Below are 17048 nucleotides of genomic sequence, written 5' to 3' on the forward strand. Positions count from 1 at the left end.
TCGTCGTCGTCTTCATCATTATCATCATCTTCCTCTTCTTCATCATCATCACTATTCTTATTTATCTAAGTTATGCCTTTTTAATGTGAAGGGAATGATAAAAATGTACTTCTCAGCTTCTTTTTCTCAAAAAAAAAGATTAAATACAATCATATTGAATTTAGCAAATATTTATTAAGAGCATGCTATGCAGTATGACAGAGATGACACACGATAGATAGGGAACATGATAACGATCATTTGCAAATTTTTCTTCTGGTAGATGTCACACATTTTAATTTTCCCTTTCCTGTCTAAAATACCATTTTCTATAGTTAGCATGTAGCATTTGGATGACATTCTTAAGCGATATTTTGAAGTGAATCATATTACAGTTTTATAGCAGGGAAGTTGAGGCACAGAGACCGTCAGTTAGAAGTGCTAGGTAGTTCATCCTGTCAGTGCAGACGGAGCCGTTTGATTCATGAGCAATAAGATGGGAGGTCCCGCCTACACAACGGGACGTGCAGATGTCTAGCCTATTCCTTTACCTATGAAATTCTAATAGTTTCTTTCCCAGCAGAACTCTGCAGTCTGAAAAGCACAATCCACAGAGAGTAGAAGCCCTGTTTCCTTCTGAGACAGATGAGAGGGATTCAATGATTCTACAGCTTTGGGGCAGAAGTTAAATCCCGCTAAATGTTCATTTTTATTAAATACTGTCAAATGCTATTAGACTTGTAATACAGTGGGGTTTTATTAAGTATTTATTGTAAACACACTTTTAATGTCTGGGAATGAATGATTCAAGCTACCAACCAAGCAGCCTGTTTACAAACAACTGGCCAGACTGCCCTCAATGACAGTCCAGCAGTTTGGCCATTTTACTCTGAGATAAAGAAGCTGAAGAATACACCACTACATGGCTGAAGACAGGCTCCAGTCGGGACTGCTCATACCACCAAAAACAGCCTATGGAAATAGCATTCTGCAAGAGAAGTCTTGGCAAAGAACACAGGCCCAGAGATCCTGCAGCTGTTCTCACTCAGGCCAGAGGGGGCGCATTTCCGATCACGGCCCTAGGGAAAGACCTGCGACTGTCTAAACAGTAGTCTGTGCTGTGATTGGTACAAACACAGTCCTTGAAGGGCTGCTGCGAAGGGACAGACACCCTTATCACACTTCCTTCTTATCTATAAAATAACCTGTTTGGTTCAGCTTTAGAATCAGCCAGAACACCCCCTCCTCTGACACTCCTGAAGCTGCAACATTAGGACCAATGAAAGACTTCCTGAATGGCCCTTTCTCTTGCCTCTTTTGCTCTGCATCATTAGAGGAGTGACCCGAGCCGTTAACACAAAGAGAAGATGCAGAAGCACAAGATGATTGCAAAGGCAAGCGAGCGGCTCTGGTGGTGACAGCAGCCACCGTGGCAGTGGCAGTGGCAGTCGAGAGACAAAAGAACAGCTGAAGAATTCCAGAGAGGGGCCATGACAGAAAGCTTGGGGCAAAAGAATCAGAGAGATGTGGAGGAATGGTAGAGTCAAGAGACAAGAAGAAAGAAGGCAGAAATGCAAGTCTGAATAAAGACAGAAGGCTGGGTGGCAAACCAGAGAGGAGAAACATGGGCTTGGGGACCTGAAAGAGTGCCAAGGAGCTGCAGTCTTTAGGACCAAGGATCACAGAAAATCTATACTGAGAGCTGCAACACTAACAGCCAACAGAGGCTGATGGGAGATTCCCACATTCTAGATCAGAGGACTGTAATAGTGGTCACTGCAGAATTAATGCCCATCACCCTACAGCCATCCAAGAATTATAAGACCAGTGGGAGCTGCTTGCTGCTACTGACTGCTGTCTAAGGCTGCAGCTAAAGGTCAGGGATTGTGAAAGCTGTCAGGATCTGGAGCCAGTAGTGATTAAAACGAAAAGCTATAAGCCTTTAACCTGAGCATTCAGATCCTAGAGCAATAATCCCCTAGCTCCAAGGGTTAGAAACAGTAAATCTCTATATCCGTGAGTTTCAGCTTCCTAGGCCTTGAGTCTCAGAAGAATATTACCAATCCTGGAGGCCCCATTCTGCTCATTTTTATCTAGCACCTAAGTCCCCCTAGTATGTGATTGCTGGTAACACTACCGTTTAGAACTCCATCTCTCTCCTCTCCGTGTGTAATCTTATGATACACCATGACTGGAAGCTGATCTGAAGAAAAGCTCTCAGTAAAGATTTTCTGTGATCCTTGGTCAGTTGTAAGTATAGTAGATAGAATTATTTACTAAAAAAAAAAAAAGGAAACCAAGGATTACTGTAAAAACTCCTACAAAGACAGCTAGATGTCTGTGCGGTATGGATAGTCACTTTGGACTTTCAAACAGACGGGAAATGATTTTCTCTTCCTTGTTCTCAATGAGTCAGGTCTTCTGTAGCCCTAAATCAATTTTCTCCTGGGTACAATGGACAAGGTCAACTGAAATTTTCAAAGCATTATATTGCCAAGTGTATATGAAAAAGCAAGTTTGCCTTTGTAGGCCTCACACCAACCTCCTCCTGCATTTGCTCCCTGACCTCTTTCGAACACTTGTGTAGCAGGTAGCTTTGAGTTGTATCTTTCAGATGCAGGATCCAAATGCCTTCTTCTCACAGATAAAATATTTCCAGTTACTGCAGTTATCCGAGATGAGAGTATGGTCTTTGAGGTATCCACAGATCTGGCTGGCTGATAGCTGTCTGTCTGTTGGCAACCTGAAAAAGTAAGGCAGCTTCCCAGGTTAGAGGTTAGATTTGAAGATGACAGTGGTAATTTGAAAGGGAAACTCTTCAGCAATGCTGTTGGATTTAATGTGGTGCCCTTCTGTGGTAGTTTTATCCTTCAAATAACATCTATTAAGTTTTACTAAGAATATGTTGCTATAATTTGAATGAATAGCTTCTAAAGAAAACAAAACCATGTTTGCATAAAGTTAGGTGATAGCTTTCTTCCTCTTGACTCTGTTCTCAAAATCCTAAGGCACTTTATTGTGTCCACCAAACTCCATCTGGAAAGCTCAATATAGAAATTGATCAATAGTTATCACAGTGTTTTGACCAGAAGGTTCTCTCAGCATTAAGTTATACAAAGAACTAACATTTATTGCCCAATTAGACATTTGGATTATGATTTTTTTAAAAAAAAACTTTATAAAGGATATGGTAGGAGGGCTGATAAGATTTAGAAGCTGTTCAGGATAGTTTTATGTTAACTTGACACAAAAACTGAAGTCATCTAAGAGAAGGGAAACTCCATTAAGAAAATTCCTCAATTAGGAAAATACAGGCAGACCTGTAAGGCTTATTCTTAGTGACTGATGGGGGAACACTCAGCTCGTTGTGGGTGTTGTCAGTCCTTGGTGGTTGTCCTGGGTTCTATAAGAAAGTAGGCTGAGAAAGTAATGAGGAGTAAGCCAGTAAGCAGTACCCCTTTCTGGCCTCTGTATCAGTTCCTACCTCTAGGTTTGAACCCTGCTTGAGTTCCTGTCCTTAGCTCCTTTGGTGACGAACAGTAATGCATTTATTTTGTAAATAAAATAAAGCCATTCCTCCCCAACTTTCTTTTTGGTCACAGTGTTTTATCACAGAAATAAAAACCCTGACTAAGAGAGAAGCAATAAAACCAAGTCTTAAGTAAATTGGTCATAATTCCAATTAGGAGCCTGTATCATTCTTTTATGTCTTCTGGAAGAAATACTAAGATGCAAAGTCAACTTGAAATTTCTTCACATTCCTAGGTTTTCCTTGCAATGTCTCTGCCATAGACTTACAAGTCAGAGGGAGGAGAAGAGCCATCTTCCCAAAACCAAGATCCACTGGGTCCATCTTGAAACACTCCCACCCAGTATTCATATCCTCCTTTGAGCTTCCATATACTGAGGTTGATAAACTCCTATAAAAAAACAGGACACAAACTGTAAATGAAGAAAAGTAAATACCTGTGCAATATAAAGGCCGATATTTTGTCTAGTCAGAAATTAATGAGAACTTGAGTGCTGAAATAGAAGAGGAGTTATTAAAATGGAACCACACACACACACACACACACACACACACACACTCACAGACACACATATACATACATACACACACCATACCACCCACAGCACACATGCACACACACATACACACACACACACACACACCATACCACACATACCACACCACACACACACACACACCACACCACACATACATACACACAAACATACACACACACCACACCATACATACACACACTAAACATGCATATACACACACACCACATACCACACATAAACACATACCACCATCACCACCCCTCACCACCACATACCACAAATGCACACACGCACATACATATCCCACACATCACACACACACACACACACACACACAAACACATACACACCATACCACACATATACACACCACACATGCACACACACATTTACATACCACATACCACATGACGCCCCACCCACACATGATTCTTTTGTTATATAGTCAGTGTGCTGTGTTAAATACTTTGAAAAATATGTACATCTGGAATTAAAGTTTTAATGGATTTAGAGTCTGTCAGATAATATGTTAAAGCAAAGTAAGTTTTATATTGGCCCTTCACCATCAAAAACAAAGCTTAGCCCACTTCACTCACGGCGTGGCTTGTTCTTCCCCGCCGGTATATTTTAATATGTGAAGTTTTGGAGATTCCAGCCACCACTCACTGTGAGGACATTTTGTTAGATGAAACATGTTTTATTTTGTCATCCAATTTTGGCAAAAAGTACGTGTTTAAATAATTCTAATAATGTGGCTTAAAGTTTCTTAGTTTACTGCATATTCTTAATATTTCCCATTGTTCTTACAAAACTAAAGTCGGTTAGTGACCATTTTGTTAGAGTGAGAAACAGCTGATCATGAATTCCATTTCGGAGATTCTGTTTAACAGTAAAATGCCTTCAAGAGACGTTGTACTATTTATTTAATTAAGATCCCGCTAAGCTAGGTTAGTAAGCTTAACCCCTCACTTTTCAAATGCTCACTCTTATTAAGCTGATTCACTTCATGACATTAGTTCAGGTTTAAATCTTTGTAATTTTTCTTTGTTTCTGAGACAGGATCTTGATACCCAGGTCTCAAATTCAAGATCCCGCGGCCTCAGCCTTCTGTGTACTGGATTTACATGCATGTGTCAGTATATGCAGACTGGGACTTCAGTTTTCATACTCCTATTTTTCCCTGTGCATTACAGGTTATTTTGTTTCCTGTAGCATCAAATGCAATACATTTAAGAACATCCACAGCTGGGATGCACGTGGGGAGCGTGTCACAGCCCAGAAGCCCTCTCCCTCCTCCCTTCTGGGCTAACTAAGGCAGAAACAATCTGTCCTCTTCACTTTCTGGAAAACCAACCTCATTTTCACTTCTCCAATTATTGGGGAAAAAATTATGTGAACCTCTACTTTGTCTCTTTACATTTTTTATACTAAAAATCTTTCTCCACTTCTATGGCAAATGAAGGAATTCTATCCAATGAGCATCTGTACTTCACTTTATGAGTAACATGGTATTTGCAGAATGACATGAATTCACATAATCATCTTTACCATTTCTTCTTTGCTGTCTATTTGAAGGAGACTATCGCCCTCTTTTAAACAACTCTTCTTACTGTTGTTCCACGTTTCCCAGCGGTCAAAGGCATAGTAACAACTTTTTCCATTCTGAATCCAGTTCGGTGGACAAGGGCTGCAGTTACTGCCTTCAAAATATAAACATTTTCTTAATTGTCCTCAACACACAAAATTGGCATCCTAACTCCCTCAAGATAACCAATGGTACCCATGAAGCAGAACCTATATCCATGCAGCTTCTCTGAGGCTGAGTGTTGGCCAGGACAAGGCACCGAGGTTCATATTTTACATACCAAAGCAGACCTGGCTTTCAGATTCTCCTAGCATCCTTCAGTCCCTACCTGGCATACCCAACCCTCAACCCTGACTTTTCCAGCCTAGGGGCTGGGATGCCCTTCCCCTATAGGACCTCTGTCTCTGTCTCTGTCTGTCTGTCTTTCTTTCTCTCCTCCTCTTTCTCCTCTCTGACCCACATCCTCTTCTCCTCACATACTTCCTTTCCTTTTCCCCAGAACCAGAGAGCAGCTTCACGATAAACCTGCATTTATATTTTTGATTTGGCTTGATTTGGCTCATCGCGCCCGTGGAGAAAAAACTTATCATCGGGTACAACAAGATTATATAATTTCCACCCAAAATAGCAGTCTAATAATTAGTTCTAGTTAAATTCAGTGTGGAGATGGCTTTTACCCAAATTTTTCCTTCTATATCAAAATTAATTTTTTTCTTCCACTATGGTACGGACTGGGTTGAGAAGTACGCCTTGAATTGATGTGTTAATTCCGAGGTTTAAGCAAATAAATATTTCATGTGTAAAAGAGAGAACAGTTAATGCACAAAAAGAATGACTTGAAAACAAGTAGGTGTAAGCTGGGCATACAGAGAAAAAACATTTTAGTACTTCATAATAACTAAGAATCAGGCCTTACTATGAATGCTTTTTAAGGAGCATGTCTTAAGAAAGAATATATTCAAAACAGCACAGGTTTGACTGAGGGATTTTAGCATAGTCTTAAGGGAGAAGACAGAGGAACTCATAGAACACTGATTGCTAAAGAGCACCGTTCCATGTGGTGTGGGAAGCACTTCACAAGTGGTTTTCCAGGATGAATACTGAGTCCTTAAGGCTTTCTGGTAGCCTGTGTTTGAAACCAGTGCTAGCCAGGTTGCTGAGCACAGTGAACGTCACAGCAGGGTTAATGCTGAAATGGTGTTTGGAAAGTTAGAAAACAGGACGGATTAGCGGATCTCCAAAGCAGGTTATCAGCTGTATTCAGTGTTGATGTCTCAGAGGAGGGCCTGATTCATGCTTATAACAACTTGTTATATATAAGAACACTGTGGACAGTGACTCTGCAAACATTTTGTTGTTGCTGTTTTTACTTAAATGTTCAATTAGAATGAACTATGTGGACTACAGTGATGACTCAGAAGCTAAAATCACATATTTCTCTTGCAAAGGATCTAGATTTGGTCAATGCACCTAAGTTGGGTAGCTTACAACTACATAGAAGTCCAGCTCCTGGGGGACCTGATTTCTTTGACCTCATCTGGCATGTGCATTCACATGTTCATACTCCCATACCCGCTCACACAGACACACTTAAAAATAAACCTTAGTTTTTAAAAGAAAAAATGATAGATTTTTTTCTTTACATACAGCTCAAAACTCAAATAGGATCTTCTAGAGAAAATTTAACATTCCAAGCAAGTATTAATTCACTCTTGATATTTAACAAAATGCAAAACAGGTAATAGTAAAATTTTAGTCTTAAAAATATTCGTAAAGTGTAAAACTGAATTAACTTTATAAGCTTCTTAGAAGAAAGTGTGTTTTGCATGTTATGATAAATACTTATTTCCAAGGTCAATTTTCATGCTTAACTATCTACAGAAAGAGTCTAAAGCAAGAGACAAATTAAATGAATTGCACGGTTTGGAGCTAGAATTGAAAATAGGCCTAGATTTGAGTGACCAAATGAAGTGTATTGTTGATTCTCAAGAGCCTAGCCTAGGAATCACATGCAACCCATTTGATCTTGCTATAATCTTGGCTTAGCTGATCATATGAGGGATGTCAGTTGTTTCAACACTTCCCAGGAAGATGTACACGACTCTGAAGTACAGAGCAACTAAAGTTTGTCACACTTACCAACTGCAAAGAGACAGAGAGAGCTCAGTGCTCTGGCCCTCAGCAACATGGAGCATTCCGCTAATCTTTTAGGGACCTGAACTCTGGCCAAATTGGGATGGATGAATGGATGAATTGATGATTGATTGATTGATTGATTGATGAGTTTTAGTCTTGTCACAGAAAAGGATTTCAAAATAATTTGAAACAGGGCAGGATATTATGAAAGATACTTCAATATAGACTTTAATAAGCATGAGAGCTAGAAGTAGAGAGGCCCTGGGAGAAAAGAGTCACGTGAAAGCAAGGTTGTCAGCTTCCCTAAGGCTGAGCTGGTAAAAGTAAGGCATATCCAAGTGTGGATGCAGGCTCCTCACAATTGTCACGAGCAGTTGTCCTGGCACTGGCCCTGTGTGGCACTCTGCTGGCTCTCTAGAATTACTGCCCATAACATTTCCAAGAAATCTTTGCATTTTGATAAATGAAGCTATCAGACGGCTCTGGAGATGCCGCGGGTGGAGGCATCTACCTGATAAATCTAATAAAGTAAAACCAGGAGCCACTAGGGTTGCACACGGGGTTCAGTACGAGTCCTTTCCCTGTAAATAAGACTTCTGGTCAAGTTCCTAGAAAATTGTAGGTTTACAGCTGAAGGGAGAATAGCAGTAGTTAATGACCCTGGAATCCTGCTTCCCTTAAGCCGTAGGCTTATTACCCGATCCCTGGATAAGGACCTCCTCCCCCTCTTCATCTCATTATTGTCTGTCTTCCAGACTTCTCTTGGCGTCCACTCGAAACCTTAATAATCAATAGAGGGCACACTATACAGAATCATTTCTTTTGAGATGTGCTGCACACATCTGGATCTCTACTGAGGTCATGTATTTTTAGCTGAGCGTGATGTCTCATTACTGTCATCCCAGGATGCTGAGGTAAGAAAGTCACACATTAGAAAGCAGCCATGGTGCGTTCTGACCAGCCTAGGCTATATGACAAGCAATGAAAGCCAACTGGTCCTCTGTCAGTTACCTGAACGGAGAAATCTTTGTAGTGAGGCTTGGCAGCTTTTTAACTGCAGTGTATGGTTCCTCTGCCACTCTGTGAGGTTCAGCAACGCTGTGTCCTGTCGGATGAGCCTTTCCCGCTGCTCCATTACAAGAGAGGACACCTGGGAGACTGTGAGAAGGGTGAGCATCCTTTATCAAATATATAATAAAAGTAACCCCCCAGCACGGATCAAAGAAAACATCAATGGGGGTGAGGGCATAATTTGCCTGTCTTTGGGTTTTTACTTAAAATTTACATTATTCAAAGAACCAAGTGCTACAAGTGCCACACAGCAAAACAAAAACAAAAACAAAACAAAACAAACCCATAAAACAAAGCAAAACAAAGCAAAAGTGGTCTTGGCTGTCCCTTTCCATTATTCACCCAATATCATTCCTCAAGAACAGATTATCAAGTTCTTTTAACAGATTTTTTTTCCGGAGATATTTTAATTAAAAAAATCAATCAATATGAAACTTCTGTTCAGCCTCTCAGGCAAAGGGTAGGAGCCTGTTCCAATGATGGTGAACACTTGATTTTATTGTTTATGTATATTTTAGCCTTCATTCCTATAAGTACACAAAAAGCTCTCACTCATCGACTCCTTATAATAGGAAAGCAAATGAGGTAGTCTTACTTCATTTTGCACATTTGAAAGCTATTTTTAAGATGTGTGGCTACATTGAAAGTTCGTGGACATTTAAATTTCATTCAGTATCCCTAAGTGACCCTCCATGTATGTCATTGTACACAGCATTTCAAGGTCATGAGCATTTACAGCTCTCTCTGTTTGAGACCCAAATTCTCTTCACAGATGTAAACAGGTTGGATATATTTTTCTTGTCTACGTAATTATAGCCTTTGAAAACACCACACCTTCCATTAGCTTTCTAGTGCTTTCCTCAGCTGGAGTCAGGCTGAGTAGTGCATCTGAAGTTCACACAAGGCGTGATGCAAGCTAGTTAATGGAGTAGCTTGTTACTGTGGCCTGAATATTTGGGAACCAGAATTGTGACTAATTTGTCAGCCTTGTTTATTGGCAGCATGCTGGATGGTTTGCCCTCTGTTCTAATGAGATCCTGAGAGATGCCTTCTGCTGAGGCAGGTTGCCTAGTCTCAGCAAAATTTTGTCTTTATGATCAGCAAAACATAAAAATCTCCAAGCAAGACTCTGGGACTTCTTAATACCACAGTATCCTGTGCAAACATCAGCAATTCGTGAACTAACAGAAAACCGTGTCATAGTGGAAACAGGCAGGAGAAGGTACCTGCCTTATCTGTCCAGATCCCTACCCATTCTCCTTTTCTCCCTACTAACGTCAGATAGCATCTCATGTACCTCAGGCTGGCCTTAAACTCACTACATAGCCAAGGATGACACTCCTGATCCTCCTGTTTCCTCCTCCCATTTGCTGGGAATGCAGGTCTGAGTCACTACTACTCCTGGCTCCATCCAGGATCCTTCTAATGAGAGGCTTTACTGGCAGTATCCTTATTTACTTCAATGCTATGAAGTTGTATTGTTACTGTGTAATAAACTAAACTCTTTGCATTTCAATACACTAACATGCGGAGGCCTGCTGTTTAGGTCCTATGAGTCTCTGTTAGCAACCAGCACTGGGTCTAGAGATATTGATTGACATATTGCCTGCTTCAAAGATCGGTTTTGGTAAAATTGTAAACTACTGTGTACATTTCATTGGACATTTAGCTTGACTTATGGTGATTTATTTACCTAGCTGATAAGTCTTTTCTTAGGAGACCATCATTTTAATTTTAGGTTGCATTTTCTACATAAAAGACTAGAAAGGATACATGTTGTGACGTAGGAGATAGGATGGAAGAAACAATGGGGTTGTTAGCAAAGATAGGAGTGTGGGTCTAGGATTAGCCAGTACGACCAATTTAAAAATTATAAATAAGTATCATTATGCTAAGACTCCTGGCAATTTTAGTTTTGCGCGTGAAACTATAGCTCATGCCTATAGTGGTTCATTTACAATTTGAAATATTTGGGATTAATGCCATTGTAACTATGAGGAATTACGTCAACGTTTTCCCAGATGTTTATGCAACGTCCCACTGCCATCTAACGGGGAACGTCCACACACATTCTCTTAGTTGCCACTTAAAAGTGGCACAGTAAACTCACCGTGAACATCTAATGAACTGACAAAGGAGGGCATGGAGAGACAGAACAGTCTACATCTAAGCAGCCAGGAAGGAGGAGAGAGGGCTGACACTGGACAGCTCACTTTATCAGTGTCCACACTTCATCCTAGGTGATGTTGCTTCCCACAAAAGGAGCTCCCACATGGTTAATCCTCTTTCGAAATACGTCACTGTTTTCAGTCTAACCAAGTGGACAAGATTAAACATCACTGCACATAGCCTCGTCTTCTTCTTTTAACTGTGTTTTACTCATGTTTCTGGGTTTTGCTATATTCTTTTTTATGCTTTAAAAAACTATATGTATTTCTTCTACTTTATCTTCTAGTTCACTGGATTTTTGTTGGTGGTGGTTTTCAGTGCTAGATATAAAACCCAGAACTCTATGCTCACCAGGCAAGAGCTCTACCACTGAGCTAAAGCCCCAAGCCTTCACCTATTTTTTAGTTAGGTAGATATAGTAAACTCTTGGTGTGGGGAGGCCAGGTGACTGCTGTTGCAGGTTGTTAAAACATGCACACTAGAATAGCTGCCACGCATCTCTATGACTTGAAATGGTAGATCCAGTTACATCCTCATGCATACATTCATGCAATAGGCCATCTTTACAATTGAGATACCGGATATAGCCACCACAGAAGCTTCCTGTCTTAACTTTTTAACTAGAGTTTTATTCTAAGGCAGTTGAAGTTTCGTATGTAGCTGTAAGAAATAACAGGTTCTGTCAGCCTTATCCCAACCATCTTTAAAACTGAAGTTCAGTGTCACAACTAGGGCATCAACACTGATGGTGTTATAGCATGGCATTTCTTCAGCACCACACAGACCCAACCGATTGCCTTTTTATGAAGGTCGTCCATACCCCTCCAGCCCTTACATGCTCTAGCTCAGTTGTTTTGTCAGTACAACGACATTATAGAAACAAGATGTTACCATTTTTAAGAGCTTCTTCCCCTTCTCAGGATGATTTCCTGGAGATTTACCCAGATAGTTGGATCAATTAAAAACTAATCGCATTTTTATTGCTGAAAATATTTCCTTGACCTTAATTGCGACATTTGTTTATCCATTCATTCACAAAAGAATATGTTGGTAGTTTTGTTGTTTGTATAGCACAAATTAAGGTGCTATACACAGGTGTGTTCGGGTTTTAGTGAACAAAAGCTTCCGTTTTTCTGCGATGAGTGCTTGGTATCACCGTTCAGTCCTACCAGAGATGATTTCATAGCCCTAGTAGGCCTTCAGCTTCACAGACTGATCAAGCACGTGGTGTGGCTGGCTTGGACTTTCAGTTCTCTGGTGTGTGTAATGTGCCTCACTATGGTTTACAGCTTGTTTTCACTAATGGCTAAAGATATTAAACCTTGTTTTCATGCTTGCTTGACACTCTTTTAAATTCTTTGGAGAAATGTGTTGTCATGTCATTTTTCCATCTGAAAACTAAATGGCTTGGTTATGTGGTAAGTTCTTAAAGAGTTTTATCAACTTTAGGATTAAGTATATCATTGGGTGTATGGGTTCCAAGTACGTCCTTCTCCTGTTTTGTATGTTCGGCCATTTATATGTTGAAATAGGTGTATTTTATCAGCTTTTGCTTTTATTAATAAGTTGTTAAATCTTAGATCTAAGAACTCTGCATATATTTGGAGAACGGATTTGTTCCCTCTTTTGTTTTTGTTGTTGTTTTCTAATTTGGTTTGGACATTACCTAGAATTGAGAGTAGAAAGCTAATATTCTTTATAATATTATAACGTGGTACATATAAGGATTGAAATATAATCATACCTTTTCAGAAACTTGAGAAATAGTTTCCATATTCTGATAAACTTTAATGGGCAAGCTCTAGTTCAAGTCATTTCTGTTTTGCTTATTATACTCTGGATGGCTTGGAGTCCATCAGATGGTAATAGAAATGCATGGGCATGGAGTGCACCATATGGTAATAGACAGGAAAAAAGGAGACTTCTGCTTGGAGCTTTACTCTATGTAAAAAGTAAACACTTGACCTTTATTGGTGCTTGAATTGTAATTAATTTGCAACAAGTTAGAAATAATGACTGAACAATGTTGTTTCCTCGAAAATTGTACCAAAATATTTTTAATTAACCTTCTGCTTTCATGGGAAACACCACATCTCTACAATGAAACCATCGGTTTTAGAAAAGCTAATTGCATTCTTTTAGGTGATTACTTTTACAATAGTCTATCTCACTGTATGAACTCTCTCTTTATATAAGTCTAAGTGCCTTTACAGCATTTATGTGTACTCAAATAGTTCCTAATTTATTTATTCATCTATGTATATATGTGGACTTTTAAAATTAATATAGCTATCATAACCCATTTATGTTAACACTGAAGATGTTCTTTTGTACTTACACTTGATGCCCAAGAAAATGGATGCTGCTAGTAAGCCCACACAGACCACACAGGAAATCACCGTCACAATACACCATGTTCCTAAATGTGGGACCAGACAGTGACATGAGTTAGAGAAAGTAGTTGTAAGGGATGAGTGGAGATGATGTCAGGATGAGTGAAAGAGAGTTGGTCCTTCATACTGGAGAAATGAAAAGATTTGAAACTCTAATAAGAAAATCTTTGCTTAAATTCTCTCAAATGAAACTTATAGCATGGGATATATCTGACTTGGAAAATACCAAATTCAATAGACTTAATAACATCTCTCTCCAATCCTAATGTACACTACTGTGATTTTTTTTTTAAAAAAAATCCATCTATCTTTCTGTGTCTAACTCTCTAGTCTTTTTCAATAATCTTAATAATACCAACCAGACAACCTTGAATTCTTAACACGAAGACTCTCTTACCTGTTTTCAGGACCTTTTGAACATGATTTATTTAAATATTTTTAATTTTAATGAGTAACTTAGAAAATGAACAAAAATTTCCAGCTAATTTTACAACTCTTCCAGGAAGAAAAGTGAGCGATGTGGCTTATTACATTCTTCATCCTTATAAAAACAATTGTCCTTACATATTGGGATAGGCATGATAATGTCTTGCCTGTGATGACTCTGAGTCATCCCTGGAACCTTGAGATGGTGCTTTATGTGACAAAAGATATTCTGAAGCTAATAATATATTAGAAATCTGATATAGGAAAGTTAGCTTCAATTAGTCAATTTGTAATCAATCAGGCCTAAAAACTAATGAATGAAGTTACTTGGAAAAACAGAATAAAATGCTTTTAAGCCCATCCAATTGTTTATTTTATGGTATTATATGTGACATCTAGTTGATGAATTAAAGAAAAGACAATAAAAATACACAAAACTTATCTATTTGAAAATATTTTGTGCTGTAGAGTTTTAAAAATAAAAAGTAACATAAGATGTAGAAATAATTATCAAATACTGAAAATGTAATTGCCTTGGCATGAAGACAGTTTGTCCTAGTTTTCCAGCTTCTTCCTATATTTCTTACGATTTGTCAGATAATTTGCTGATTATTTTACATAAAAACTAAACTAATTTAAATGGTCTGATCTCTTTTACTTTTGCAAATTGGGAAATTGGGAGAATATATCACATTTCCCAAGCCCAGAGCCCTCCATGCTGCTAAATGTATCAGGCACACTAGAATACTCTAAAGAGTTTACCTCAGATTAGAAGACACACTTGGCTTTATCACAGTATAGAAACAGAAAAAAGTTATCATTTTCTACAAGGCATTTTGAATTTATTACCTGAACATTTGCTAAGGGTTGGACACTTCTGAGAGGCCTCTGAGGTTGGAATGTCCCACTGAAGAGAGGTGTATATTTCTTCCTCATGCATGCTGAAGGTGCTTGGAGAGGTAAAGCAGTCAACATAGGAGCCCAACACAAAGAACTTCTTTAGTAGTCAGGAGTAGGCTGGTACAAAAAAAAATGGAACTGGCTACAGTTTCACAATGGTAAAATGCAACGGGGATCAAGGTGCATCATCATCATCATCATTCAGAAAGTGGAACTTTTGGAGCTTAAACTGAAACATAACTCCATAAATGAAGAAATGAGAATGTACGGAACTCAAAATGGCTAAAATCAAATTAGACTGTTGCTCTGATTTCCACACGGTACCAGATGCTGAAGATGAGGCACACCGTATGACTTCAGCTTGGTGTAAGATAAGAAGCACAGCGATGATTCGGGGAATAAAGACAAAGGCCATCAAATCAAGGCACACCAACTTGTACATAGCTTTTGGATTTCCAAAAAAAGAAAACTTAGGAGAGATTTCATCCCTACATTTATCTCCAATCGGTCTGTTGATCAGGGTAATACTGACTGTTAATATAAGTAAACTTCAAAATAGCAGTCAACACTGGCAACATTCAGATCGCCCTCATAGTTTGTTCCCAGAGATACAAGTTGATGGAGAGCTTTCTCCCAAAGGGGCCTGGGTTTCTTTCACCTTCTAGAATATTAGAGCCATGATGGAAAATGGAGAGAGAAGGCGAAGAACCCACACTTGCTTCTTAAAAGTCATAATCTGGGAGTGCTGGCATCACATCCATCTCGAGCCATTGCATTTCCATATTGGACATGAAGGTTAGGTTTTCCAAGGAAAGCATCACCCAGAGGTAACTTTGCTCTTGGATGAGGAATCAATTATTTAATGGAAGGCTGACCATTTTCACCACATCCTGTGACTACAGCATTGGTATTGAGAAATTTGATTTCATTAGACATCATTTATTTCTAGGCCACTTGTCCTTATGTCCAAAGATCATTTCTCAATAATGTTTAGTCCATACAACTTGCAAAATTGCTTGTTTTTTTTTTTATTTTTTAGACTCTCCCTGGATCTTCATCACACTGAAGAGGTGATGCAAGGGTATTCACTAATAGGACTACAGGTTTGGAAAGGAAGAAGGAGGTCAGTGGTGACACATGTACTGCTGGGCTGTTGTCACTCCATGGCCTAAAGCAGTAAGAAGAGTGTTCATGGGGACTCGGTGGTCTGCCTCACTAGATCCAAGGGCTGGAATACAGAACATCAAGCTTTATCAAACCAAGACACATAGGGGACCTGAATCATACTTCTGACCACACCCCATGTGTCTCAGAGGCCGACTTTCCCCAGAAAAATGTATTTATTTGTGTTTAGCTTCCTGAAACACAAGGAGTAGTCGGTGGGGTCACTAAGGACAAATGAGAAACGACCAGCCCGTTCTGCCAACATTTCCTGTCGTGTTCCTGGCCTGAAAACAGAGTGTCTGAACTCCAGATAACCCTCTGCATATGCCAGGCTCTACCAGGAGGAGAAGAGAGGAAGAAACCACACCACCAAATAATATTGTAACTAACCTCAGGATCCAGACTTCATCAGCTGCTACTCATTTCCAGTTTCCCTTCTCATTTCACCAGCACTAAAACCAAAGCTTGAATAGATGCAGTGTTTTCCCAGGACAAGCCACTCTCTGGAAGCCATTGATTTCTCCCAACACAACATCCATACACTATATGTGGTGTTCTGCCTTTTTTTTTTTTTTTTTTTTTTTTTGATATTTGTTGTTCATTATTCAGAGAGTTCTAACAACTCTTCTGAAGCCAGATCACAGGTATTACTTCCTCACTACAGTTCTGGGAAGCAGAGGGGTGAGTGCTACCTCGGGGCACGGAGAAGTCCGTTTAGCTAGCTCCATGCTGAGTGTTAGAAATGAAGCACTCCGATCATAGAATCTGGGCGTTTTCTTTTCACTACATGCTTTAGGCACGAGTACAAGGGAAAAGGAGACCTTGTAGGTACTGTTTGGTTGCTGTAGGTACAGGTTGGTCTTGCCTTCAGTGTATGTTTAGCTGGGCATTGAATATGTTCCCTCTAAGGCTATGTTGTAGTAATATATAAATATGCTAAAGAGATGAAAACCACTAACATCCAGGCATAGGGTTGACATTTGGATGGTTTCTGAATTATTTGTCCCCATTTGTTTTGTGCAAATAGTTTCATACAAGAAGTTCAGCCCTGAATCCTCATCTCTAAAGGGGGGTGAGCATGGGAGTGGGGGGAAGCCAAGACTTCCCTTATTGCAAGGCCAATATCTTGTTATTTAAAATAAAAAAGCCAAATAAAT

General features: G+C 39.4%; 1 protein-coding gene across 2 annotated transcripts; it reads right to left on the reverse strand.

Annotated features, from left to right (window-relative positions):
* Positions 1–154: 154 nt before the first annotated feature.
* Clec9a (C-type lectin domain containing 9A) lies at positions 155–14864 on the reverse strand. 2 transcript variants are annotated; one of them, XM_032907360.1, is made up of 6 exons: positions 14677–14864; positions 13347–13427; positions 8780–8926; positions 5596–5747; positions 3778–3899; positions 155–2722 (listed from the first exon to the last, which is right to left on the reverse strand). In XM_032907360.1, the coding sequence occupies exons 1-6, from the start codon at positions 14765–14767 to the stop codon at positions 2590–2592; spliced, it is 726 nt and encodes a 241-aa protein (XP_032763251.1). In that variant the 5' UTR covers positions 14768–14864; the 3' UTR covers positions 155–2589. The 2 variants fall into 2 exon arrangements, with proteins under 2 accessions (XP_032763251.1, XP_032763252.1); XM_032907361.1 differs by having other exon boundaries at positions 2590–2722; positions 3778–3896; positions 14677–14767.
* Between the last annotated feature and the right edge of the window lie 2184 nt (positions 14865–17048).

This window comes from Rattus rattus, chromosome 6 (genome assembly GCF_011064425.1).
Source record: "Rattus rattus isolate New Zealand chromosome 6, Rrattus_CSIRO_v1, whole genome shotgun sequence".
Lineage (NCBI taxonomy): Eukaryota > Metazoa > Chordata > Mammalia > Rodentia > Muridae > Rattus > Rattus rattus.